Below are 27511 nucleotides of genomic sequence, written 5' to 3' on the forward strand. Positions count from 1 at the left end.
GCGAATCCAGGAGGTGCTCAAGCTTGACAACCAGCAGAGAGCCTGAGGAAGGAAGACCAGGAAGTGCCTGGGTTTAGATGAGTGATGGGTAATCATCATCCAGAGCAGGATATCCATATAAATAAAACAAATGTTTGTTCCATTATTGGGGGGAGGGACTTTGAATATAAGCTTTAATTTCAATCACTGAGAAAGAAGAAAAATTTGGAGATAATTATAAAGCAAGTTTATTTTTATAGCAAAGAAACAATAGCCCATTAATTTAACACAGTATTTCTTTTTATAAGGTTCATTGATTTAACTAATAGAACTGGCCTTAACAAGTGGGTAGAATGCAAAACAAAGTTACATTAAAAAAAAAAAAAATAAGAATACCTTATGTCGCAATCGCACAAGTGGAGGATAGGACTTCAGGCCATAACCATCCTTAGCTGGTTTTCCTTCTAATCCCCAAAAAATGCTTCCAAGGAACAAAACAGCTGACCACCACTTAAACATCCTTATTGATCCTCTCCTGTTAAAATTAAAATGGGAAAAAAGTGGCAAACTTTATAAAATCACTTCTCAAATGTAAAACCATAAAGTTCATTTTATCCCTGAATTCAGAGATCAATTCAAGAGTAATTTAAAAATATTCCATGCATAGAAAACTGGGATAATGTTTAAGAAATATTCATTTTCTAGTCTGTTTGATAGTGAAATATAGTACAGTATTACACATTCAGCTGAAAGAGTGAGTTTAAAGAAAAAGCTTTTTTTTTTTTTCTAGTTATTCCGAGCCAACCCAAAAAGGTCAAACCCATTCTTAATAGGTCACTCACTTATTACTTCAGCTCAGAAATATTGCAGCCAAAATAAATTGTTGTCTTTAAGATGTGCTTCTTCGCACTAAATACAAGAAAAAAAATGGTCATTTCTACAATTTAAGGAATGACTCAGACCTCATTCAATAGGCATTGGCTATTTGGGAAGGGGATAATTGATGGTGGGAAGCATAGAAAGGAAGAATGACTGCATGCAGGCAGGATCAAAAAGACCAAGGACAAACTCAGTTAGGGGATCTAGATATCATCACTAAGATATAAATGCAAGTTTACAATTGACTGACCTTCCAGCTGGTTTGCCTGCAGTCTCCATTTTGGTCTGTACCATTAAGTAATATATGGAGCAATGTGAGCATTTGCAGGAAAAATAAACGGCTTTCCCCTCATCCACCCAGGAAAGGAAATTACTTTCACAACAGGTAGACCCCTAGCTTTAAAGAGGGAGGAAGGGAGGGGAGGGGGGGGAGGCAAGAGGCAGCACCTAAAAAAAATGACTACCATGTCAATTCTTAGTAATATGTTTTGCATATGGTTGGAGTTACAGCTGCAACTTGGACCAGCTACTCAAATAGGTAAATGTAACAAAGGATCCACACATTTGTTTGTTGTTTGAGAGCTTCTATACCGCATGCTACCCTGTCTTTTACCCAGGACTATACAGTCAATCCGACTCCTTTATTTATATATCTATATAGGAGTTTGCAGGGGCAGAGATAGAGAGAAAGTTTGCAGGGATGGGGGCAAAGCTCTTGGGGACAGGGACAAACTTTATCCTCATGTCATTCTCTAGGTGCCACTTTTCACAAATATATAAATCATCATAAAATATATTACATTTTGTAACCAAAGAACTTGATTATCAAAATACAGTATATTCTAAAAGTAAACTATTATATAGTCACAGCTCTTGAATGGGCTTAAAATGCTATGCACTACTATGTGCATGCTACTACATATAATATTATGTGAAATGCTCAGACCCTACACCTCGTGATTTCGTGATAACACCAAACTGAGGATCATAAGGGGACCATCATAGCTTTCACCGTCCCCATTGCCTACCATACCAGATTTGATTCAAATAAATGTTATTTATACCTCCAGGTACTTTAGTTAGATTGTGAGCCTTCGGGACAGTAAGGGAATTTTTCAAGTACCTTTCTTATTTCTAATCTTAATGTATATTTTCTGTAAACCGCTTAGAACCTAACGGATGTAGCGGTATATAAGAAATAAATTACATTACATTTATCTAACACTGTGCAGAAGTGCTACTAATAGAAATTCTTTGATAACTTATCTGGACATGGTGGAGTTGTTAATTGTAATGAACCCCAGACAACTTTAAAACTGCCAATTCGAATTCTTCTTTTTTGTTCTTATATTCCTTGTTTCTTTTGTTATTACTGTGCCCCACAGTAATAACAAAAGAAACAAGGAATATAAGAACAAAAAAGAAGAATTCGAATTGGCAGTTTTAAAGTTGTCTGGGGTTCATTACAATTAACAACTCCACCATGTCCAGATAAGTTATCAAAGAATTTCTATTAGTAGCACTTCTGCACAGTGTTAGATAAATGTAATGTAATTTATTTCTTATATACCGCTACATCCGTTAGGTTCTAAGCGGTTTACAGAAAATATACATTAAGATTAGAAATAAGAAAGGTACTTGAAAAATTCCCTTACTGTCCCGAAGGCTCACAATCTAACTAAAGTACCTGGAGGTATAAATAACATTTATTTGAATCAAATCTGGTATGGTAGGCAATGGGGACGGTGAAAGCTATGATGGTCCCCTTATGATCCTCAGTTTGGTGTTATCACGAAATCACGAGGTGTAGGGTCTGAGCATTTCACATAATATTATATGTAGTAGCATGCACATAGTAGTGCATAGCATTTTAAGCCCATTCAAGAGCTGTGACTATATAATAGTTTAATAACTAACATCACAGAGGAATAAACAGTATCTCCCCTTTATTATTTTGATATTCTAAAAGTAAAACATCCTGAAACAAATGGATCAAATGGGTTAATCAAATTATCTGTGAAATAAATTTAAGCATTATAAATAATTGCATGACAGAGTTAGAGTTGGCACATATTCACCGACTCCACAGCCCAAAAATTGCTTCCAACTCCACTTTCTTAACATTGCTTTCCATATCATATTAAAAAGTACTGACCTTCATTGCCTCTTTTGCAGGCCCCATTTTAGGCCTTCTTGTACTGTCTCCTACTGTTCTTAAAATATAGAACTAAAATTCAACACTTCCATCCAAATGAAACTGAATGCTTCAAGGGCCTAGATTAGAAAATCTCCCTGGTAACGTTGCATTGAAATCAGGTATCTTATTACACCTAGATTTTTCCTCTAGAATCTTGGGTATTATTCTGGATTATTTTCTTACATTTCATGACCAGATAAATTATTTGACAAAGAAATGGTTCTTTAGTTTGCGTATGCTGAGGAAAGTTAGGGCACTATTTAATCATGAACATTACTTACGGCCTTTTTTACAAAGCCGCACTAGCGGCTGCGCTAACGGCCCTGAAGCCCATAGAGATTTAAAGGGTTTCGAGGCTGTTGCTACGTGGCTTTGTAAAAGAGGCCGTTAATATTGGTACAGTCCACTGTGCTTGCTCAGTTGATTATTATAATTCTGTTTACTTGGGCATTAAACAGGGTAGTCTAGATCGGCTACAGTTGATACAAAAAACACAGCGGCTAAACTTATCTTTGGAAAGAGAAAGTATGACCATGCATCTCCATTACTGAGAAAGCTTCACTGGCTTCCAGTTCATTATAGGATACAGTTTAAGTGCATTTGTGTTGTCTTTAAATTCCTTTATGGAATATTTGATCCTTCAATCCCTTTATGTTGGATTGCTACTAGATCCTGTTAAGGATCACAAAAATATATAAATCATTTCCTTCTTTTAGAAGGCTTAAATGTGCTGGGAAGCATAGTAAATCTATGGCATTTAAATTGGTTGAAATTTGGAATAGGCTTCCTGATTCTATCAGATTAATAGGTCAGTAAAAATAATTCCGGAAAGATCTAAAAAAACTTGGTTGTTTACACAATATCTTAAAAGCTTACCTGCTGAAGTGCTGTAGTAATAGTATATTTTATTCTTTTAGTATTTTAAATTTTACACCTTCAATTTTAATTACCAGTGCTGTTTCTGGAAATGATACACTCTCTCTCAGGCCTACTCTTATGTCATTCTAATTTTAATCAATTGTAAACCGAGTTGAGCTCCTTCGGGAGATGACCCGGTAAATAAACTGAAGATTAGATTAGATTCTAAGTCTCATTAGGGTTACCTGATTTTATTAGACCTGCCCAGTTCCACCCATCCTTCCCTAGCCCTGCCCCAGCCCCGCTGCCTGCTCTCATTGGGTAGGAGAGCATCCACGCATGGGATGCGATGATATGCATTTATCTCACCGGCCCACATTAAAATGCCCTACTGTGGCTTGATAATAGGGGGGCATAGCTAAAGCCATTATCCAAAACATGTGACCTTGTATTCATAGATATTTGCATTTCTTTTTAAATTTAAATGTTACACATTAAATAAAATACCCACCGATATTTTGTTCATAAACCAAATTATCACCTCAAATTAAACAAATATGTGGAAAAATGGTATCATATTACAATACTTCCTAAAACCCCTTAATAGAATTCTAGAAAGATATATAGATTTTGTTCCTTTTCCAACATCTCAAACTCACAGAACAGAAAAAAATAAAAAAACATCAACAACAAAAAAAACCACAAACCAAAATTGTTTAGCTTATGATTACTTTTAAGCACACCTGCCAAAAACCAAGTCACCGATTCAGAGCTGTAGCAATAAGAACATAAGAATTACCATACTGGGACAGACCAAAGGTCCATCAAGCCTAGTATCCAGTTTCCAACATTGGCTAACCCAGGTCCCAAGCAGAAAACTAAATTCTATGCTTCTTATCTTAAGAATAAGCAGTGAATTTCCTCAAGCCATCTCAATAATGGCCTATGGATTTCACTCTTAGAAAATCATCCAACCCTTTTTTAAACCCCTGTGATTTAAACCCCTGCTAACTGTGATTTCACCAAATTCTCTGGCAACGAATTCCAGAGTTTAATTTCACATTTGTGAAGAAATATTTTCTCTGGTTTGTTTTAAATATACTACTTAGTAGCTTCATCGCATGTCCCCTAGTCCTCGTATTTATTAGAAAGAATGAACATACTATTCACGTCTACCCTTTACACTCCACTCATTATTTTATAGACTTCTATCACATCACCCTGAGCCGCCTCTCCAAGATGAAGAGCCCTAGCCACTTTAGCTTTTCCTCATAGGGAAGTCGTCCCATCCATTTCATCATTTTTGTTGCCCTTCTCCAGGGCTGTGGAGTCAGAGATAATTTTGGGTACCTGGAGTCAGTGTCGAAGGATTTATCTACCAATTCCACAGCCCTGCCAGGGCTGTGGAGTCAAAGTCGAAAACAGTTTTGGGTACCTGGAATCAGAGTTGGAGTCACGGGTACCAGAAACTGAGGAGTCTGAGTCGAAGAATTTATCAACCGATTCCAAAGCCCTGCCCTCTCTGTACCTTTTCTCATTCCACTATATCTTTATTGAGATATGGCGACCTGAACTGCGCACAGAATTCAAATGCAGCCATACCACAGAGCAATACATGGGCATTATAACATTTTTCATCTGTTTTCCATTCCTTTCCTGATAATTCCTAACATTCCATTTGCTTTCTTAGCATCCGAGTACTGGTCTTATCTATCTCAGAGGAAGGGGAAGACATCTTCTACTGGAACTTAACAACTTAAATTAATAATTACTGTTTTTTTTTTTTTGCTCCAACTGCCTTAAGAATGACTGTTGGACAGACTGGATGTGCCATCATTTACTATGTTAAGCAATTCCTCCGCTCTGTGAGGTGGGTACAATTGCTGACCGATTCCCACCGTTTTATACATATTAAACTGACAGATAATTTAAGACAAGCACATAGCAAAATTTCCACCAAATCTCAACATGTCCAATAGAATTCTATAACTTTTCTGGCCAACCCAAGCATGATTTACAGCAGAAACCTTGGTTACTTGATATTCATGTCTTCTAATTCTGGAAAGAGTTATAGCAAAGATGATTTGAAACAACTGAAATAGATTAATTTGATTATTAGAATTGAAGCCAATTAATTGTTATGCAGTTAAAGTGAAGGCTGAATTAAATAGTATGTTCCCCAGGAAATAGATGTGTCTTAATCCGTTATAATTGCAGAAATCATTGCCTATTTGGAACTGAAATTGATTTATGTGGAGATTTTCTGGTGCAGGGCCTATTTAAAAGACACCGTTTGGGTGCAGTCTGATAGTCTGGGGCAAAAATAACCTGACCAGAACAAAATATAATTTAATTTTAAATTCCTGAGTTTTTGCATTAGTGACATTGCAGAATACTGCACTTCGTTAATTTGTGAATGAAAACAAACGACATTCAACCGAGCAGCTTTTATTAAGCAATTTAATCTTTATTAGTATTATGTATCCATTTGTATGTTTCAAAGAAGTGTGCTGTTATTTAACTAATCATGTAAGTTAGAATTGACCATATTTCTTTCAAGATGTATTGCTCCAATTTAAAAAGGGAATGCCAACAATCTAGTAATTCCAAAATCAAACTAAGAGTGAAGCCATGGGGAAGTCCTGGAGGGGCACAGGCCCCTCATTTTTTGGCTCTGGCTCAAACCATATCCTTGGGAATGCTGTAGCTAGCAGGATTCTCCAAAGTCCATTAGATGAAAAACACCAACCATTGCTAAGAGCCCCTCTGCACATCTGCTCTACCCACTGGCTGAGAGCACCACTCCATTCTTCCGATGATGCTTTTAACTGCACATGCGGAAGCCTCATTAACACTCATATATTCCACAGACTTTATTTAAATATTTTCATTTGATCCTTCAATAAATCTTCCAAGGATCTCAGCAGTACAACTCAGGGCTCAAATACTTTCACAGACCTAAAGCTTTATGTACCAAATCGTCACTGGTCCTCTCAAATATATTTCTTTTCTGTGTCTTTATGTATTCTAAAATTTTTCACTAAAGTTAAATATATACATCACTTATCTTTAGATACATTGCATAGCTCGGTCAGGAGTTCTGTATACTAACATGTTTCACTTAACACTTCTTCAAGGACATACCCCATTAACCATTATTGCGAACAGCCATTTACTCCAGCACTTCTCCCGACCTAGACCAAGACAGTTCTTGGTCTGGGAAAGTGCTGGAGTAAGTGGCCGTTCTCACCCTTTCTGTAACTTCATCTTATGCCCTCTCATTCCAGAGCTTCGTTTCAAATAAAAGACTCGACTCAGGCACATTTATGCCACTTAAGGTACTGAATTTAAACATCTCTTGTCATATCTCCCCTCTCCCGCCTTTCCTCCAAAGTTATACATATTGAGATCTTTAAGTCTGTCCCCATATGCCTTATTATGAAGGCCACACATCATTTTAGTAGCCTTCCTCTGGACCAACTCCATCCTTTTGATATATTTTTGAAGATGCGGCTTCCAGAATTGTACACACTATTCTAAATGAGGTCTCAAAGTCTTATACTGGGGCATCAATATCTCCTTTTTCCTACTAGCCATACCTCTCCCTATGCAACCTAGCATCCTTCTAGCTTTCACCTTTTCAACGTGTTTGGCCACCTTAAGATCATCATGAAAAAATCACATCCCAAGTCCCGCTCTTTTGTCGTGCATATAAGTTCTTCACCCCCTAAACTGAACCATTCCTTCGGGTTTTTGCAGCCCAAAAGCATGACGTTTCTTAGCATTAAATTTTAGCTGGCAAATTTCAGGCCATTCTTCAAGTTATTCACACCATCCAGGATATCTACTCTATTGCAGATTTTGGTATCATCCGCAAAGAGGCAAATATTATCTGAAATCCCATCAGCATGGAAAATCGCCTATTAATAAAACTTCCCCACCACAACCCCATCCTTACTATGCCACTGCTCGCTGGACTAAGTGTATAGCCCTTGATGGAGACTACATTGTTTAACTTGCTTCTCCCCCCACCAAAAAAAAACAACTTTTCAAACCACCCTCATTAAATAAGTGCCTGTGTATTGAATCTATAGCTATACTAGTCTTTAAGCTCGTTACATTAACGGGTGCTAGAAAGGATGTGTGTGTCTGTCTTTCTTTCTCTCTCTCTCTCTCTCTCCTTGGCCGCTGTCTTTTTTTTTTTTTTTTTTAGCACACCCATCCCCCCAAAGAAGGGCCCCTTTCCCTCTCCCCCTGGCCCCCTGTTGTGCCATGCCTGACTGCTCCATGGACCCCTTCTGTTCCCCCCCCCCTCCCAGAGCAAAGTATGTTTGCTGTCTGGCCCCCAGCACACCCCTCCCCCCAAAGCAGTCCTCTTTCCCTCTCCCCTTGGCCCGAGTGAGTGGTTAGAGCTATAGCCTCAGCAACCTGAGGTTGTGCGGTCAAATCCCACGCTGCCCCTTGTGACCCTGGGTAAGTCACTTAATCCCCCCATGCCCCCGGTACATTAGTTTTAAAAAAAATTTATTTATTCAATTTTCTATGCCATTCTCCCAAGGGAGCTCAGAACGGTTTACATGAATATATTCATAGATTGTAAGCCCACCAGGACAGACAGGGAAAATACACTCCCCTGCCCATCTCCTGCCCCTCAGCATCATTAAATGGAATATAAGACATCGACACTCCCCCCCCCCCACCAAAAAAAAAAAAAATCTGCTATGGCTCAGTAACCCAACTAAGGATTACATTTCTTATAATGAAGCTGTTTGTCCTGGGATGGTGAGCTGGTAACATCCTAGAAGGGCTGGTCCTTAACACAGCTATCTGGTCTCAAAGACCCTTGCAAATTAAGCTCTGTACTGATGTCCCCTTGTGGCACTGGGATGTAACTCACGATCACTATCCTCCTTGCACTCTAACTTGTCCCAAGTTTTCCGGGTCCCTTAGTCCCTTGCCACCTCTCCCTTCCCGCGGTCTCAACAAACCTCTCGCCTCTATCAGCGGCCGCAGCACTCTACACACGCTGCTTCGCGCCCTTCTACTGCCCTGATTTGCTCTGCCTCATCTCTGATGATGTCATCAGGGACACGGCAGAGCAAATCAGGGCAGTAGAAGGGCGCGAAGCAGCGTGTGTAGAGTGCTGTGGCCGCTGCTAGAGGCAAGAGGTTTGTCGGGACCGCGGGAAGGGGGGGGCGGCAAGGGACTAAGGGTAGCGACCAGACCGCGTGAAGGGAGGGTCGGACGAGGGTTCGGGTGCACCGGGGGAGAAGGGGACAACGACAATGAATCTGCCTTACACGAAAAGAACCCTATGCGCACACGCGCGCACCTGAAACCGACTCCTCCTGGCAGCCGCCGCTCCACACCGCTGCGCGGGCCTGAAATAGACAGCCGAGGGCGACCTGGATTCCTTTGTAGCGCATGTGCACTCTTGCTGCCACAGCCCAACAGATCAGGGATCAGGGAAGCATGCGGTGAGAGTGCGCATGCACACTTAGCATTTTATTATATAGATAGGCACTGTTGGAAACTGCCATCCCTTACTCTTAAGGACAGGAAAAAATGGACTTCTCATTAGCTATTAACTCAGAATTGTTACTTTCAGAGGAGTTATTTTACAGGTTATACTGCAGGTGAAAATGAGCGTTGGATAATTTTGTTTCTTAAATAAATTAAGCAATTGAAGAACTGTTACACATTTACTCAAATTCCCTTTGTCTAATATTATATTTTGTTCAAAGTTCAGAAGCCATTTAGCTCAACCAGGGCAGGATTAAAGGGTAGGCCAAGTAGGCACGTGCCTTGGGCTTGAAGAGTTCAGAGAGGGCCCAGAGCGCTGCTCCAATGATATCAATGTACCTGCCTCCGAGCCTGGCTGCAGACATCCCAAGTACTGCCGCATTCTGCTTTCTTCATTATTCAGTGCAGCCAAACTCAGTCTTCAAAAAGCCACAGGAAGCTGTTCCTATATGCTGCCCATGACTGACCCAGAAGCCTTTCCTCTGATGCTGGGAATTTGCGTCAGAAGGAAGGCTTCTGGGTCAACTATGGGCAGCGTGTAGGAACTGCTGTCCGCAGCCTTTTGAAGACTGAGTTTGGCTGTACTGAAAAATGAAGGACGGAGAAGGTGCTACTTGGTCTTCTTGCATGAGGGGAGACAGAGATTTGGGAAGGGGACAGGGCCATGAAGGGGAGGGTCCAGGAGGCCCAGTGTACTTGGGTGCCTAGGGCCCATCGAAAAATTAATCCTGCCCTGAGCTCAACATATATGCAAAGGAGGGAAATCAGGAGGATAAAATACTTTTTCATCTCACTGTACTATATATACACAAACTAGGGGAGGAAAGTAGGGAGCAGGAGAGAAACAGAAAACATCCATACAGGAAAATAGTTCTATTTAAAAGGAATATGCTGACGGAGCTAGAATTGTAGTAAAGTTCAATGAATCAGATAATTGTATTCAATAGATAATGGCATGAATAGTATGTAAATAAAGGACTAGCAAACTGTAGTGGTATGTGGAGTGGGATTAGGCACATAATAACTTTGCTATTAGATAATTAAGCAGTTCATCATGATTCACATAAGCTTTTTAGATGTACAAGGCCACTCTAGTAGGCTTGCCTTCTAACAGTAATATGGGAGTTTCTTTGAGTATAGCTATGTGTCTGTTCTAAGTACACCTGTTAAAACTAATCGCTGGTTTATTTTTGTTATTTTATATATTTATGAAAAGGAGGAGCTGCTACCTAGATGTATTACAGTCGGCGGTATATCAAACATCATTTAAAATAAAATTTAAACTCTGTTAAATATGCTTACATGTTTTATCCTTCAGTTATTAAATTTAATTAAGACTATACAGTACAAGGCAAATGATAAATTCAATGTTCCTAAACTGGCAGAGATGTTTAAAAAAAAAAGTCTTTATTTAGTTTTCAAAGACAACAAAAAGTGCAATACAATATACATACAAATAATAATAATCAAATAAGCACTTATAATCAACTCCCTCTCCCATCCAAAATTTCTATCAGGTAATAATACCAAACAAGATATACCCTGTCCCTTCCCACCCTCCCCTGGATGTGTGGGTGCTAAAACAATGGAAAACAAAGATTAAGGACAACTATAACGAATCCACAAAAGACGTCAATGGACCCCAAACTAATTTGAATATCTTAGAATGCCCTAGCATGTCAGCATTCATTTTCTCATACTTATAACTTAAGCATAAGTTTGCCCACCAGAAAGTAAAACTAAGGTGATCCCAATTTTTCCAATTGCAAGTAACCATTTGCATGGCTATCCCGGTCATAAAAAGGAAAAGCTGACATTTATACCTATCCAATGAGGGTTTAAGATGCAATATCATCCCACATATAACAACCTCATAAGTCAATGGAATCGATGACTCTAGTATGGTATTAATCTGTCCCCATATTGACTTCCAAAAGTTGAGTATCAAAGGACAATAGAACAGCAGATGATCCAGTGTCAACTGGCTGAGATGTTGTATTTTTATGCAATGGCCCGATTGGAAAGTGACTAAGAAAACATTTGCAAGAGAGGTTTATTTAATATCAATATCAATTGTATTTAATCAACTATCTCTTTTTCTAGAAAAGACAAATGTTCTGCATCCAAATCAAACAGACATCAGACCACACCATTCCATAGAACTTTCTTTACTAGGACTCATAACTTCAAACAGATACTTTCTGACCTAGACCAAAGGAAATCAGTTCTTCTAATTTCATTAAATCTAACTGCAGCATTTGATACAATTTGACCACCCATTGCTATTAAAGAGATTACAACCATGGAATCTCAGGGACAGCACTAGCATGGTTTGAATCGTACTTTTCGAGCTGACCTCTCTAACATGGCATCAAAACCATACACTCAGAGTTTTGGTGTGCCTCAGGGATCCATACTTTCACCGATGTTATTTAATCTTTTCTTAGCTCCACTATTAACCCTCACTCAGTCAATTGGTTTTACAGTCTTTGCTTATCCTTATGACATTCAGCTTCTTCACCCTATTCAACCACAAAACTCACTAGACATTCAAGAAACCAATCAAAAACTAGATAAAATTAGCCAATGGCAAATCAAAATTTGGACTTGGAAATTGAAATGTACAGCGTCAGCATCTACGAGACAAACATGGTTATTTCTGTTGCACAGGATTTTCTGGACCCCAGTTCGGTTAAATAAAATAGATAGTTCTAAGTCTAATAGATGCTGGCATTGTCATATTGATATAGGGACTTTGGACCAACTGTTATATTTTTGTCCTTTTATATCTATATTTTGGAAGTCCATCTGGGGACAAATAAATCTAGTTTTGGATTCAAATGTTCCACTATCATATGAGGCTATAATTTGTGGAACGATATAAGAGTTGTCTATTTATGATCATGACAGGAATAGCCATTCAATTGATCACGAGTAACTGGAAAAACCATGACAGAATAAGTTATACTTTTTATTGGGTGAATGTGTGCACTGTATACATACAGATATGAAAAAATTAATGTGGAGTGTAGGGGATTTAGTAGTGTATTTAATAAAGTTTGGAGCCCATTGACTAAATAAGTGAAAATTTAATAATGTAAATTTATTTTATCTTTCCTTAGGTTCATTTACCTTTACAAATCCATGGGGGTAGGGGGTTGGGGGAGGGGAGTAAATATTGATTGTGACATTTGGGTAACTTTATTCTTCATTTATATTATATATATTATGTTACTATAACATTAGCATTCACATTCCCGTCACCTGCAACTGAAAGCTAATCACCATCAATCAATAATCACACAACTCAGTTTTATTGGAATAAATATTTGGCCGCAGCTTTATTATCTATCTGAATATTATCTTCACTTACAATACAATCTGTGTCCAAAAACCAACAAACCCCCAATGCATATTTCACACATCCCCAGGGAGCTTTTCGGTGTCAAAACTAGCTCCCGTTAAGTCTTTAAATTTATAACATTCCCCCAAATATGGCCCACGGTGACGCAAGGCCATGATTCCCCTCCCCTCCCCCCAAACATGACCCACGGTGACGCAAGGTCATGCTTCCCCTCCCCCCAAACATGACCCACGGTGACGCAAGGTCATGCTTCCCCTCCCCCCAAACATGATCCACGGTGACGCAAGGCCATGCTTCCCCTCGCAGCGGTATCGCATACGAGTGTTACATTTATTTATTTATTAACTGCTCATCTCCCAGATCCAACTGGGCCAAACCCCATTTTCCGCCACAAGCGGTGACAGCCTCGAGCTTGTCACCGCTCCCCCACCTCATAATCTGCGGCCAACATCTTTAAAACAAGTCTCCAACAAATCCTAAAGAGTACCCCAATAAAATTGGCCAAACCTATGCCTGAAAAGGAGACAGCATCAGGACAATAATGTCTAGGGAAAACAGCTGCAACAAATTCATGAGAAACCACTCTAAACCCCCAAAAGCTATCTGTAACTCCAAAAGCTTAGTATTATGCAACCACTCAATAGCAACCATGTCCCAGTCCTCCTTACACACTCAATAGAGGACCAAACAAAACAAAAGGGGTGGGGGCATTAGGGAAAACACAGACAGCAGACAACAGATCCCGCCTCAGGGGCAGTATGAAATCCTCTCCTTTTGCTGAACAAATGTCACAACCCATCAAAAGAATCAGAAGTGAAACAGAATAGGAGATTAGGAAATTGTATTTGCTGGAAAAGGATTAGCAAGAGTCATTCCCAACAAATGCTCCATACACCTAACCATAAAATCTATAGTCCATGCCCCGCTGGACTCAGAAACAGCTAAGACAATCCTCCCCAGCCCACTAGAATTGTACACAAGGTACTGCACATTCCCGTTACTCCACACACACGTACAAAAGAATCCAAATTCCTGATCCTTCCAAGCAGGTGACCAGGGAATAGGCAATTGCATTTAACCTGCAGTCAACCCAACATGTTCAAACAGCTACCCCTTGAACACAATAGCAACTTGAGAAGGTGCCAGCTCACCCACTCGATAAGCTGATAAGTGCCACAAAAAGGCTAATCGCCAGAGCACCACTACAAATCAGGAAGTGCACACATTAGGCAATACTGCAAACAAATGTCACCAAACCCTCATAAAAAAACAAACAAACAAGTAAACCCTGCACATGGACACTGGATCACACCCACCCACAACCAATTTCAGTACCAATTTCATAACTTCCATAAAATTCCCACACCAGCAAATGTCCAGTGAACCATCTTCCAAAATCATCCTACAAACAAACCATACAGAACTAAGAGAACATTCGGCTGCTCCATATGAGAAAAGAGCAACGCACCTCTGGCATCCAAAAATTGCAGAAAATGAGTCAAACAAAGCAGTTTGGCTCCCAGCACCTAGCCAGTGCCTTGCAGTTCCTTGTAACCCAGTCTGAGGACATAAGCAAAGCCACCTAGAAAAAACATAAGGACAGATAAAGACCAAAATGTCCAGCCAGTATAGCCCTCCACATCAACAATTAACTTCTTCTCTCTCCCAGAGAGTCCATGTGCCTATCCAATGCCTTCCCCAATTCAGAAACTATTTCATGCATCTACCTCACCTTCTGTAACAACATGGTGCCATATAGTACTGCAGAGCCCAGCACTGCTGCACTGCATCCCTTGCCCTCTTACTCTGGATTTGCTGTCTAATAAAAGGGGAGTCATCTCATGTACAGTTAGGCCACATAGGTATTTAAACATCACTATTATCTCCCTTCTCATGCCCTTCCTCAAAGTATACAGATGGAGATCATGAACTCAGTTCCCATATACCTATAGGACATAGACCATCAACCCTTGTAGTAGCTTTCCCTGTTTTTAGGGAAAAAGTTCAGTTTACAGTAAAATGTGGAGGGTTACAACCCCCCAAACCCCCCATAACGACGGCGCGATGTCTATTAAGTAAAGTGGGGGGGTTCCCCAACAAAACCCCCCGTCGGAGCCCCTAAAAACAGTAATTTTGAGTGGCGCACGCCTCCGCACTGCGCTCAATTGTCTGGGCGCACCTTTGTCTTTCACGCTGTTGTCTATGAACCAATATGCAGTACCTGTGACCACTTACTGCCTCCTATTTAAGAGTTCCTTAACTCTGCTAGACACTTAGCACATGGTTAAAAGGTCAAGTGTAATGCACTACCTGGCTTAGACTTCTATGCACGCTCTCCACCCAACTTCTCATCGGACCCAACTTTATGAATACTTTGGATAATTATAATTTAGTTACTAAATTATAATTATCCAAAGTATTTAAAGTATTCATAAAGCTGGGTCCGATGACGAGTGGGAGCATAAAGCCCAGCACTATGAAAGTATTTGAGTGCCTGGTGGCCCACTGAGGACCAGTAAGACAAGTTATAATTTTGGATGAATGAAGTACGGCATGAATGTGAGAAAATTCTTGCATTTGATTATACCAGATATTGGAGTGTCCTTCATTTAAACAAGTTCAAGTAGTGCCAACGGTTACGCTCTCCACCCAAGCCAAGCTCCTTAAGGGGAGGAGGGAGGGAACAATCTTAAAAAATGCAATAGTATGGTTTACTGTTTCCACCTGGATTCTGTAAATGGCACCAGATTTGGTCATCCAAAAATATACTTCTCCTCCTCCCTGTCTTGTCAGCTCGCCAACACTGGGGCAATCTTCAACTCCTCTCTCTTCTTCTCCACTCAGATCCAACAAACAGCTAAAAGTTAGGTGCTGAATTAGTAAAAAAAAGGGCTCCAGAATGTTTTTACGTTCCTGAATTGTCTTAAAATTTACTCCTAACATTCTCACCATAATGTCATCGATACAATGTGCAGGGCCTAAAAAAATAATCAAGATTCGAATTGTGCTAGTACAGCTCACAGCGCCCTACAGTTACCCACATGTGAAAAACATTCAACATAAAGCGATTGTGTTTGTTCAGATTCTCAAATGTAGTGCACTCTATATCAGTCAGTGCCAAAAATGTGAAGGATGCCATATTGGAAAGACAGACCAAAATGTTATACTAGAATCAAATTCAGACACAACAGAAAATTAGAGGCCACAAATTAAACCATCTGTGGGGTTTCATTTATGGGATGCTTTTCATTATAATCCATGACCTTCCAATTATGATGAAGATAAGAAGGAATTATTTTCAAAATCTTCTTAACTGTAAATAATAATGTTTTATATATACTTTTTTTTTTATAAAGGCAGAAAGACCTCAAGTGTTCACGGCCGTCTGCCTTTGGAACAAGTCCTGTCTGAACAACCACCTGTGAACTATCATTAGTCTCATATGCCTTTCTTTTTATATTATCCTTTATCGCTGTTAGTCTTTATTAACTTTTTTTAAACTTTTAAATTTTAGATTTTGAATTTCATCATAATTGGAGGGTCACTGGTCTTTGACTTATTATTTTGAGGATGAGTTTCATTATAATCACACATTAGGATTGTCCAGTAAAACCTAAAGATGGAAAAACTGCAAATTGAAGTTTCTCATAATTTCATTTTGCTTGGTCAGAAAAAAAAATAAATAAATACATACATTTAAAGCTCACCCTATGCAGATAGGTGCTGGAACTCTAAGCATGGCACCTAGTTATACCTAAGGTCAAAGTAGGTGTGGTTAGGGGCGGATATGACCTTAACATAAGAACTGCCATCTCCGGATTAGACCTTCGGTCCATCAAGTCCGGCAATCCGCAAATGTGGAGGCCCTGCCAGGTGTACACCTGGCGTAATTTTAGTCACCCATATCCCTCTATGCCTCTCGTAAGGAGATGTGCATCTAGTTTGCTTTTAAATCCTAGAACGATGGATTCCGCAATAACCTCCTCTGGGAGAGCATTCCAGGTGTCCACCACTCGCTACGTGAAGCAGAACTTCCTGATATTCGTCCTGGACTTGTCCCCCCTCAGCTTCAGTCCAAGTCCTCTTGTCCATGTCACATTGGACATTGTAAATAACTTTTTTTCCTGCTCTATTTTGTCGACTCCTTTCAGTATTTTGAAAGTCTCAATCAGATTCCCTCGTAGTCTCCTCCTCCCAAGGGAGAACAGTCCCAGTCTCCTGTCGTTCCTCATATTCCAAGTTCTTCATATCTTTTACTAGCTTTGTTGCTCATCTCTGCATCCTCTCCAGCAGTTTTATATCCTTCTTTAGGTTGGGAGACCAATGTTGGACACAGTATGCCAAGTGTGGTCTGACCATTGCTCTATAAAGCGGCATTATAACCCTCTCCGATCTACTCGTGATTCCCTTCTTTATCATGCCTAACATTCTATTTGCTAGCTATGTGCTGGTATGTGAGATTCTCCGTCAAATTAGGCCCAGATAATGTAGGCCTTTAAACCCTGGCCTACATTGCCAATGCACAAGTGTTTTCTAAGGCACTTGTAGCTGCAGTTCTGTAAATGGGGCCCGAGTGTGATTGACATGTGGCCAGCGCCATTTTTGTAGGCACTGTCCATTATACAGAATAAGCCCTAAATTTATAAATAGAATATTTATATAATAGTTTAGAAAAACCTATAGAATGTCTTATTATAAAATAAAATCATGTATTTAGTTGTCTATATCTTTATCAATGTTATACCAAAGGCTGACAATACAACTTATGACTTCTCTTCACCATAAGTGTTTTTCTTCATTATTGATATATTTATTTTACTTCATTATTAATATGTTGTATGGACCTTCAGAAAGCAGCCGGGCACACACAGCCGGTTGCTTCAACTCTTCGTCGGTCCACCCTTTATTAATAATTTATATTTTTTATATGTATTTGTGCTATAATCTAAACTTTCCTATGTATTGAAATTGAAGGAACCTTACTTAACTTATAGTGAACTTGTCCTGTATTCACCTCTTCCAACATGCATGTTGCAGTTTCCCTCGACCCTGAAAGAAAGGTTTCATTCTGAAACATGCATGTTGGGAGAGGTGAATACAGGACAAGTTCACTACAAGTTAAGTGAGGTTCCTTCAATTTCAATACATAGGAAATTTTAGATTACAGCACAAACACATATAAAAAATATAAATTATTAATAAAGGGTGGACTGACGAAGAGTTGAAGCAACCGGCTGTGTGTGCCCGGCTGCTTTCTGAAGGTCCATACAACATATTAATAATGAAGTAAAATAAATATCAATAATGAAGAAAAACACTTATGGTGAAGAGAAGTCATAAGTTGTATTGTCAGCCTTTGGTATGACATTGATAAAGATATAGACAACTAAATACATGATTTGATTGATGGTACAACAGTAGTGTCTATATATAGTAGTGTTTTATTATAAAATAGGCATCTACTATTTCTATAAGATCTGTCCAGTTCTTTAGTTGGGTGTGTTGTAGGATGTTTCCTACTTCTGTTACACCATGTTGTAGTGATTGACACTGTGTACCAATATCTGTCCTTTATTTGCTTGTTCACTGGTCAATTGCTGGTTGTTTGTTATAAAATGTAAATGTCAGTAAAGATGATTGAACATTAAAAAAAGAATGAAGGTTGTCCCGGTACCTAACTTAAGATGAAACACTGTTTCTAAAAGCGACAACGTGGATTACAAAAAAAAAAAAAAAAGGTAGGTGCCTAAAAATAGCATCAGAATTGCACCTACAGAGGCATTTTACAATGCCCTACCACTACTGTAGGTGTAGCTAATGCTGGAAGTGGCATTGGGCATGGTTCATATCAAAGGTAGATGCCAGTAATGTAGGCCTTGAAAAAACCCTGGCCTACATTTCTGGTGCCTACCTTTGCCGAAGGCACAATTCTATAAACACAATTCTAAAAACAGCATCGTTATGTGACTGACACACAATTAGCGGCTGCTTTTAAAAGTGGTCACTGACAACAGTACTATGTTTAGAATCTGGGCCTAAATGGCTGGAACATTGCTTTTGCACATGGCCCGATGGGAGTTGTTTTTGTTTGTTTTAAGAGAAGAAAGTGTTGCTAGTCACGGACAGCATGAGCGCTCACATGACTGAAAATTTAAAACATAAAATTAAAAGATGTGAACAAGGTAAAGGTCATCACGCCTGATGGTATGACCAAAATGCTGCAGCCATTAGATATCGCAGTAAATAGAAGCTTGAAATCTCTTTTTGTCTCATTTATGGGAGAAATGGATGTCTAACAGCAATCATAGCTACAGGCCATATGCGGCGTGCCACTTTTGCAGAAGTTGCAACAGCATGGAATGGTATGTGAAGATAATAAAATCTGGCTTTAAAAAAAGCAAAAGCAAATCGGAGATAACAACGAAGAAGATGAGGACAATGACAAAGACAATAATGATACTAATGGAAATGAACGAGGAGTAGTAGTACCTCTGGAAATTTCTGAGGCTCCTTCACAGTGGCATCGAGGATGAGAACTTTGAAGGATGTAAATAAATGATGTTGATGACTAGAATAAATATGGAAACAGTTCTGTGCTAGAAATTTACTGTGCCGGTATTTGAGTTTTCTTTTACCAATTTCATTTTACCAGTAAGCTTCCTCTAAAAGCATTTCTATGACAATTGTTGATGCTGAATGAAATAAATATATGAATGGTAAATTATAACAGAATCATTTTTTACAGTATCTCTCAGTAGAAATTATTCAGATGTTATGCAGTCAGATTCAAACTGCTGGCACTATGTTTTGCTGTGACTTATGTCAAATTTCCCCCCCCTTTTTTTTTTTAACTGCTTTTAGTCCCTGCAAACCATACAAAGGAGCAATTTATAACCCACAATTTATGGTAATCTATTTTTCTGTATTACCATTCTTTGCTTAATACTAAGGTCAAACTTCAGATTGCAGCTCTATTGTTTTTTTTCCATCACCATCAACTTTTATGATTTATGACTACAGCTGGCAGATTACAGTGAACAAAAGAATAAGCTTAGTACTTCATATGAACCCGCAGAACACAAGTTCAGCAGTCAGATGCTACCTCACAGCCAGCAATAGTACAATTTGAATAATCTATCCACGGATAAGATAAGATCTGCTTAATTTCCTTCTGATCCAAGAAAAGCCTGAACAAAGAACGGCAGTGATTAACACACCAAAGCACAGTTTGAGAATTTAAGCAGAAGAGTCATATCGGTACATGACCTGGAGATCTTCTGGCCCTATGTGTAGGAAATAAAATCCGAGAAGAAACCATGTAAATTCAGCACCTGGCAGATCCTGCAAGTTCAATAAGCTCACAAAGAAAAGAAAAACTGCAGCTTTAATAAGAGGCATCCAGAAAGGATCAGATGCATGGCTCTTGCAGTTTGTATGGCTGGTACTGAGTTTGCCTGACTGATGTTCCATCTTGCTGTGGCTTTCTTCAGGGTGAGACAGACTGCCACTAGGAGTCATGGCAATTATTCTGAAACCACTTATGTGATGTAACAGGTAAGGCATCCTCCATAGCCAGTCATCACTTATGGATAAACCAAACAAATCCTCCAATAGGTTAACGGTGCGTTTGCAAGGGTCTTTGTTTTCCTCTCCCTTCTTACTCACAGTGAACAAATAAGTTCAAATCATGGCAATAGCTTAGTCACTTTCCACCACTAGTTTAATACTTCCATCAATATATTTAGTGGATTTAAGTTTCCTGGGTCCCAAAGAATGTTTATGCTTATTCAGTTTTGCAATACCACCAGTAGTTATACTACTGCCACCTTTTCTAACTTGCTGGTCAAAGCAGTGTACATTTCTAGAAACAATAGGAAGAGCTACAATTTTTCAATCATGCTTTAAAATTTCAAAGATCCTTACAAACATAAGGAAGTTCTTATTTACCCAGAGAGTGGTAGAGAGCTGGAACACTCTTCCGGAGTCTGTTGTAGGGGGAAAACACCTTCCAGGGTTTCAAGACTAAGCTGGACAAGTTCCTGCTAAACTGGGACGTACACAGGTGAGGCTGGACTCATTTAAAGCACTGGTCTTTGACCTGGGGGCCGCCGTGTGAGCAGACTGCTGGGCAGGATGGACCACTAGTCTGACCCAGCAGCGACAATTCTTATGTTCAGGTCAAAATGTTTTAATGGACCTTTAGTTCATATGCAGATGAGGCTCCAGGAAGCAAACCCCTGCTTTTCAGCGTCCAGGTTCAGCCAATAGTTTCTCTCAGCAGTCCATTACTGCAGCCTTTGAGAACATCAATATTGCTAACTTGCTGTAAGTTCTCTCACCAGCTTGCACACATCACTTCTAAAGTTTCCCACTGTTCAAAGCTACAGAGTCTAAAAGCCAAGGGGTCTAAACGCCAAAGCTCCTCCCCATTGGATACTTTTCCTTCAGGCAGTTAGAACTATCCCCCATCTCTTAGCTCTCAAGCTCTGGCAGACACAGCATGTAAGTCTAGTTCCTTCAAAAGAATATAGTCTTCACTCTAACCCCCTTTATATCTCCATATCTTGGGGTTCAAACTCAGCTTCCAAATCAGTGCAGTCCATACATTCATGCTCAGCTATAGGCTCCTCAGCTGGATGCTCAGAATTTCTTATATTCATGGGTAGGTTCTTCCAGCCTCTCAGGACCAAGCAAGAGCTCCATATCCCTGGGCCCAGTAGAAGCCATTATATATTGTGCACCCAGGGAGGTTCTACATTCAATTGTCTCCTTCATTCATTAGTCCTCACATGAGAAAGTCTCTTAAACACCTAGGACCTACACTCTTTCAGCCGTACTCCATACAGGAACTTCTCTTTCCCTTTATGTACTTTAGTCTTCAGAAAAGGCTGCCCTCATACTAAAAGGGTTCTTTAGGACAGGTTCAAGAGATTGGGCTTGGCCAACCTCCTGGTTATGACAATGGGCAAGAGCAACTACAGATTGTTCCTGCCTGGAAAGCCACTAGAACATAGGGCATGGGAAAGTAGGTCCCAAGGGGGGGGGAGGGGGGTCTATAGGTGGGCTGGGAGGAGGGGAGAGCAGGTATCAAGATGAAATTAGTCAGGACCCAGATAAGTCCAGGTGGCCAATACATGTCCAGTCATACCCAGATATTCAATGCCACTGACCAGACATGGCTCAACATTCAATATCTGGGGCCAGATTAGCCAGCAATAATCAACAATTAAAATAATGCTGCCTGCTTGTATTTACTGATGATTAGCGCACTGCACAACGCACTACGCCATCCTCGCTCTTAGGTGTTTAGTAATAATTACAATTGCACATATATTACCAGGCCATAATTGTTTATTAATATTAATCATAAATCCTTGTATCAGAAGGCATATGCACAATGGAGACCCTTCAGGCATTAAAATTGCACCTCTCTTGATGGTCTCCGAGTCTATACTGGTGCGTTCCTTTATACCTTCACACTGACCAGTAAGACATCACTCCTCATCGACAATCGGCCAACATAGGCTGTCCTTAGGTTTTTTTGAACAAAGAAATTCCTTTTAACATAGTTACCAGCTCAAAAAACAGTTTTACAAATCACATCTTTGTTTACATCAATTTCTGTGTTTGCAGAACCCATGCTTGGAAAACTAATAGCTTCAAGTTTCACTGAACCACATTCCTAAGTGGGCCAAAAGTGCCCTCCCTGAAGACTGAAGAGAGTTTCTATGGTAGGCTAGCTGAAAGGTCAGATATGTCAAACTGCAGGTGTGTTACTTCTCAGGATTTTCTTCAGGTTTAAAAATATATAAAATACTATTTTCAAAACCAATTCTATGTTTAATATACATTCACACACACATACATTCATTCCCATTCAGGGCCCCAAACATTCATAAATCACACGACATATTTTAATTCATATTCGATACTTCTTTTTTCTTCTATACCCAGCATTGGAATGCCAGGACCATCTGTTAATACTTAAGCCATGAGGTTTCATGACAATCCAGACAAAAACACTAGCAACCCAGGCCTTTTCTAAGCAGAAAAATTTCAGTATTTTTTACACCAAGAAGAAGAGGCACAAAGAACAACAAAAAACAACATGGAGTCAGATTAATAATATGGAGTCATTAATACCTCTAGAAGTGTGTCATGTATATCCTGATTTCCCCTATGATCTGGCTTAATAGCAAAATACATAAAGAGAATATTATTTTGCTTTTCCTTAATATTAATCTGTAGTGTTTTTCTGGCCTTGGCTGCAATCCATATTCAGATTTTTATTTTTTTATTTATGCACCAACTTTTCGTACATTTCTATTGGGTATGGCCTTAACTTTCACATGTGCTTCTAATTAGATTTACCCAGAACCACACAAAAAGCAGGCATTATATGTAGAAAATAAAATCTACAATATACTCCAGCAACATGTCCTGCACACTATCCATTCCAATGCAGCATTATAGCGCCCCCTACCAGCCAGCCAGTGCCACTACTCAATGGTTAGTTATCCAACAATCCTAACCAGCTCACTGGGCCGACTAGACAGACCATTTTGTTCTTCATTTGCTGTGTTTAATTTTTTTTATTAACCCAAGTCTTCCCTTTAATTCCTCTTTCATGTTTAATTAACTATATTCCCTCTATATAAAAATAATGGAAGCCATCTAGTTACCTTCTGCAGCATACCTATGTACTATATATGTGCTGAACAGTTTATACGGGGGCATGACAGTGCTAGAATACATAAGCATGCACTCTACCACTACTCCACTGCTTTGTTGCCACAGATCCACACCAGAGACACTCGGAGCAATTACCAACAAAGTTGGAAGCAGGAGGGGTGCCGTCTCTCTTTCTCTGAGGACGCCAAATCTACAATACCGGGCCTTCCCCTCCTGGTGCATCATGTGATGCATGGGGAGGGGTTTAAGGCCCTGATTGGTTCAGATGCCTCCGGATCTTATGCATCTGATCCAATCGGGAACTTCCTGAGGCTCCTTCCTCTGTATCCTAGATACAAGGGGGAGGAGCCTAAGGCCCTGATCAGCTCAGTCAAGCCAATCAGGGCCTTAGGCTTCTTCCCCTTGTATCCAGGATACAGAGGAAGGAGCCTAAGGGAAGGAGCCTAAGGAAGTTCATGATGGGAGGGGTCTTAGGTATCTTAGGCAAAGGGGAGGGGCCTGAGGCATCAGCCAATGAGGGCCTTAGGCCCCTTCCCCAGGAGGGGAAGGCCCGGCATTGTAGACTTGACATCCTTGGAGGAGGGAATGAGCACCCCTCCTGCTTCAAACTTAAAAGGTACGGGGGGGTGAGGTTGATTGGGGGGGGTCCTCGGGTGGAAAGAGGAAGTGGGCATCCTTCCAGCCATTTGTTTTGGGTTCAGGGGGGCAGTGGCTTGGGTGATGTCCGGGTTTGTCAAAGGGGGGGGGGGGGGACTTATTCTTTATTTTTTTTTTTTAATGGGACAAATATTTTGTGTGTGTATTATATGCAAAAATATCTGTGCCATTGGAAAAAATGAAAAATAAAAAAACCCTAGGCAGACCTGTCAGTAACACAGTTACCACGAATACAAAAAACACTTTCACCAAAAGGAAAAAATGAAGGTATATAATGAACACAAGCAAAGACCAGTCTATTCGGAGGAAAAAGCCTCAGACAGGGGCCCACCCACCTCCACAATGGTGGAATAACGGTGTTCAGGCGATCACTTCACTGGCATAAAACCTCCTTCTATAGTGGTCATAGCAATGTGTTTAAAAATTTTTAAACACATTGCTATGACCACTATAGAAGGAGGTTTTATGCCAGTGAAGTGATCGCCTGAACACCGTTATTCCACCATTGTGGAGGTGGGTGGGCCCCTGTCTGAGGCTTTTTCCTCCGAATAGACTGGTCTTTGCTTGTGTTCATTATATACCTTCATTTTTTCCTTTTGGTGAAAGTGTTTTTTGTATTCATTGTGATATTCACCATATCCGAGTTTTTGTGCTAGTAACACAGTTACCGACAGGACTAGCCCATTCAGTTTTTACGATCGCTAAAACCCTATTTGGAATAGCCAAGCAATGTTAGTGCATCAATCACTTGGCTAGTTTGCATGGCCAGATTGTTCAAATGGCCGATCCAGGGGGAAAACATGCTGTGGGCCGCTTTGTGCATTGGATCAGCAACTGCGATCATCACTAAAGCTGTGAAAACAGGTTTAGTGACGATCACTGACTTTAGTGCATCTAGCCCTATGTGTCCTTTTTCCTTTAGTATACTGTATTTTTTTGCTCCATAAGACACACCTTAGATTTAGAGGATGAAAACAAGAAAAAAAAAAAAAAAATTCTGAACCAAATTCTCCCTGCCAGGCTCTGCACCCAACCCCACACTCCTTGCCAGGTTCCCCCCTCTGGTGGTCTAGTGGCAGGTCGGGACAGGGCACAGGGCAGTCAGGCAGGCTTAGTGGTAGTCAGGCAGGCAGTCAGGAAGGCCTAGTGTCAGGCAGGCAGGCAAGGCAGGGCAGGGCTGCCCCCCACCCCGAGGCAAGCAGTAGGCAGGGCCCCCCACTTGAGGCAGGCAGTGTCCCCCCTTACCTTAACTCCTCTGGCGGTCCAGCGCTGTAGGGCAGGAGCTTTCAGCCTCCTGCCCTTCCCTCCAGTGGCAGCAGCAGAGTTGGAGCGGCAAGAAGGCAGGCCCAAGTTTTTCGCTTCCTGCCTTGTCTCGTGCTGCCTATTTACATAGCGGCGCGGGACAAGGTAGGAAACAAACAAACAAAAAAAAAACCTCGCAGCTGCCTGCTTGCCAGTGCCACTCGTGAGAAAGCAGGAGAGAAGGGCAGCAGGCTGGAAGCTCCTGCCTACAGCGCTGGACCACTGGACCGCCGGAGGAATTAAGGTAGGGGAGGGGGTTAGTTGGTATTCGCTCCTTAAGAGGCACCCTTATTTCCACCCACTTTTTTGGAGAAAAGAAAGTGTGTCCTATAGAGCGAAAAATGCAGTAATTCCATTTTCAGTCTAACATGTCTAACTCTGTAATTATTCTCTTATTCTTTTGCAGGTATTAAAACTTTCCAAAATTCCAGGTATTAATCAAGTAGAAAAACTTGGTTATGCACACCAATAAAAATGTTTAAAAATAAACCTCGTTTCTTCAGGCCCTTGGTCACTTGCTTGCATAGGGTACCAGAAATGGCCTTCTGCCAGCTGCCACTTAATTCAGGAGTGGGTCGGCAGGATGCACTAGCAGAATCAAGAACTATTCCATCTAGTGTCCTATCTAAACAAAATTAAAGGCAGGCAAAACCTTAACTCACTGTGCATGAATCTGAGTCAGTGTCTTCTTGAGTCAAGAGGCCTTGTATAACTAGCTAGAAGAAAAATAAAATAAACTTTAGAGTCCCCGAGTTAAACCTCCCACACCAAGCTTAAAGTGCTTCAGTTTAATGATCACACTCACTCAATCCAATTGAAAAAAGTGTCAGCCAAGCCACCAAATCCAATATTAGATATTTCAATGTTAAAATCAAATCAAAGTGCCTTTAAAGGAACACTACAATACTGTAGTTTAAGGCTCCAGCAGAGATGCGATATCCAACATTCCATGACAGTTAAAGTTAATATTTCATTCTCAATAAGCTAGCTCAGACAAATTACATCCAAAATTTTCTTCATCTTTTTAGATATTTAGTGCGCTAGTGTGCCTTAGTAAAAAGGACCCCTTAGTTTAACTCCTCTTTATTAACACAGTTGCAGATATTTTATTTACCATCAAATTCTAATCATTCAAAGGAACTCTAGGTAACAGCGATCACAACACGATCCAGTGCAGGCTAGAAATTGGATCATCAAAGGGGAAAAGAACCACAACGACGGCACTCAACTTCAAAAAAGGAAATTATGATGCCATGAGGGAAATGGTGAGAAAGAAACTCAAAGGCAACATAGGAAAGATGGAATCCGTAGAAAAAGCCTGGACCTTACTCAAGGGGTCTGTGCACGAAGCACAAAACCTGTACATCCCCAAGTTCAGGAAAGGGTGCAAAAAAAATAGAACAAAAAACCCAGTGGGGATAACAAATGCAGTGAAGAAGGCGATAAGCGACAAAAAAGCATCATTCAGAAAATGGAAAAAAGACCAATCAGAGGAGAACCAAAAAGTGCACAAAGAACACCAGAAGGAGTGTCACCGACTGGTTAGAAAAGCAAAAAGGGAATACGAAGAGAGACTGGCAGAGGAAGCAACAAACTTCATGTCTTTCTTTAGATACGTCAAGGGGAAGCAACCGGCAAGAGAAGAGGTGGGACCATTGGATGATGGAGATAGAAAGGGAGTAGTAAAAGAAGAGAAAGAGATAGCTGACAAGTTAAATGAGTTCTTCACGTCAGTCTTCACGAAGGAGAATACAACCAACATTCCGGAACCCGAGGAAATCGTAATAGGAGACCAAAATGATAAGCTGGTCAATTTAAAGGTAAGCCAAGAGGATGTACTCAAGCAGATAGACAGACTAAAAAGCGACAAATCGCCAGGTCTGGACGGCATTCACCCAAGGGTACTCAAGGAACTAAAAAACGAAATAGCGGAACCACTCCAACAAATATGCAACCTATCCCTAAAAACCGGAGAGATCCCGGAGGACTGGAAAATAGCAAATGTCACGCCCATCTTCAAGAAGGGCTCAAGGGGCGACCCAGGAAACTACAGGCCGGTG

General features: G+C 40.3%; 1 protein-coding gene across 3 annotated transcripts in view; it reads right to left on the reverse strand.

Annotated features, from left to right (window-relative positions):
* The window catches only part of FSTL5 (follistatin like 5), an 865201-nt gene that overhangs the window by 817348 nt on the left and 20342 nt on the right, over positions 1-27511 (reverse strand). Inside the window, exons 1-2 of one of the 3 annotated variants that reach the window (XM_033941557.1) lie at positions 14269-14288; positions 376-514 (exon numbers count right to left, since the gene is read on the reverse strand). In XM_033941557.1, coding sequence (XP_033797448.1) covers positions 376-498 — 123 coding nt within the window. In that variant the 5' untranslated portion in view covers positions 499-514; positions 14269-14288. Of the gene's footprint in view, positions 1-375; positions 515-821; positions 842-14268; positions 14289-27511 lie in introns of those variants that run through there. The other 2 variants (XM_033941565.1, XM_033941548.1) reach the window with 2 other exon arrangements.

This window comes from Geotrypetes seraphini, chromosome 1 (assembly GCF_902459505.1).
Source record: "Geotrypetes seraphini chromosome 1, aGeoSer1.1, whole genome shotgun sequence".
NCBI lineage: Eukaryota > Metazoa > Chordata > Amphibia > Gymnophiona > Dermophiidae > Geotrypetes > Geotrypetes seraphini.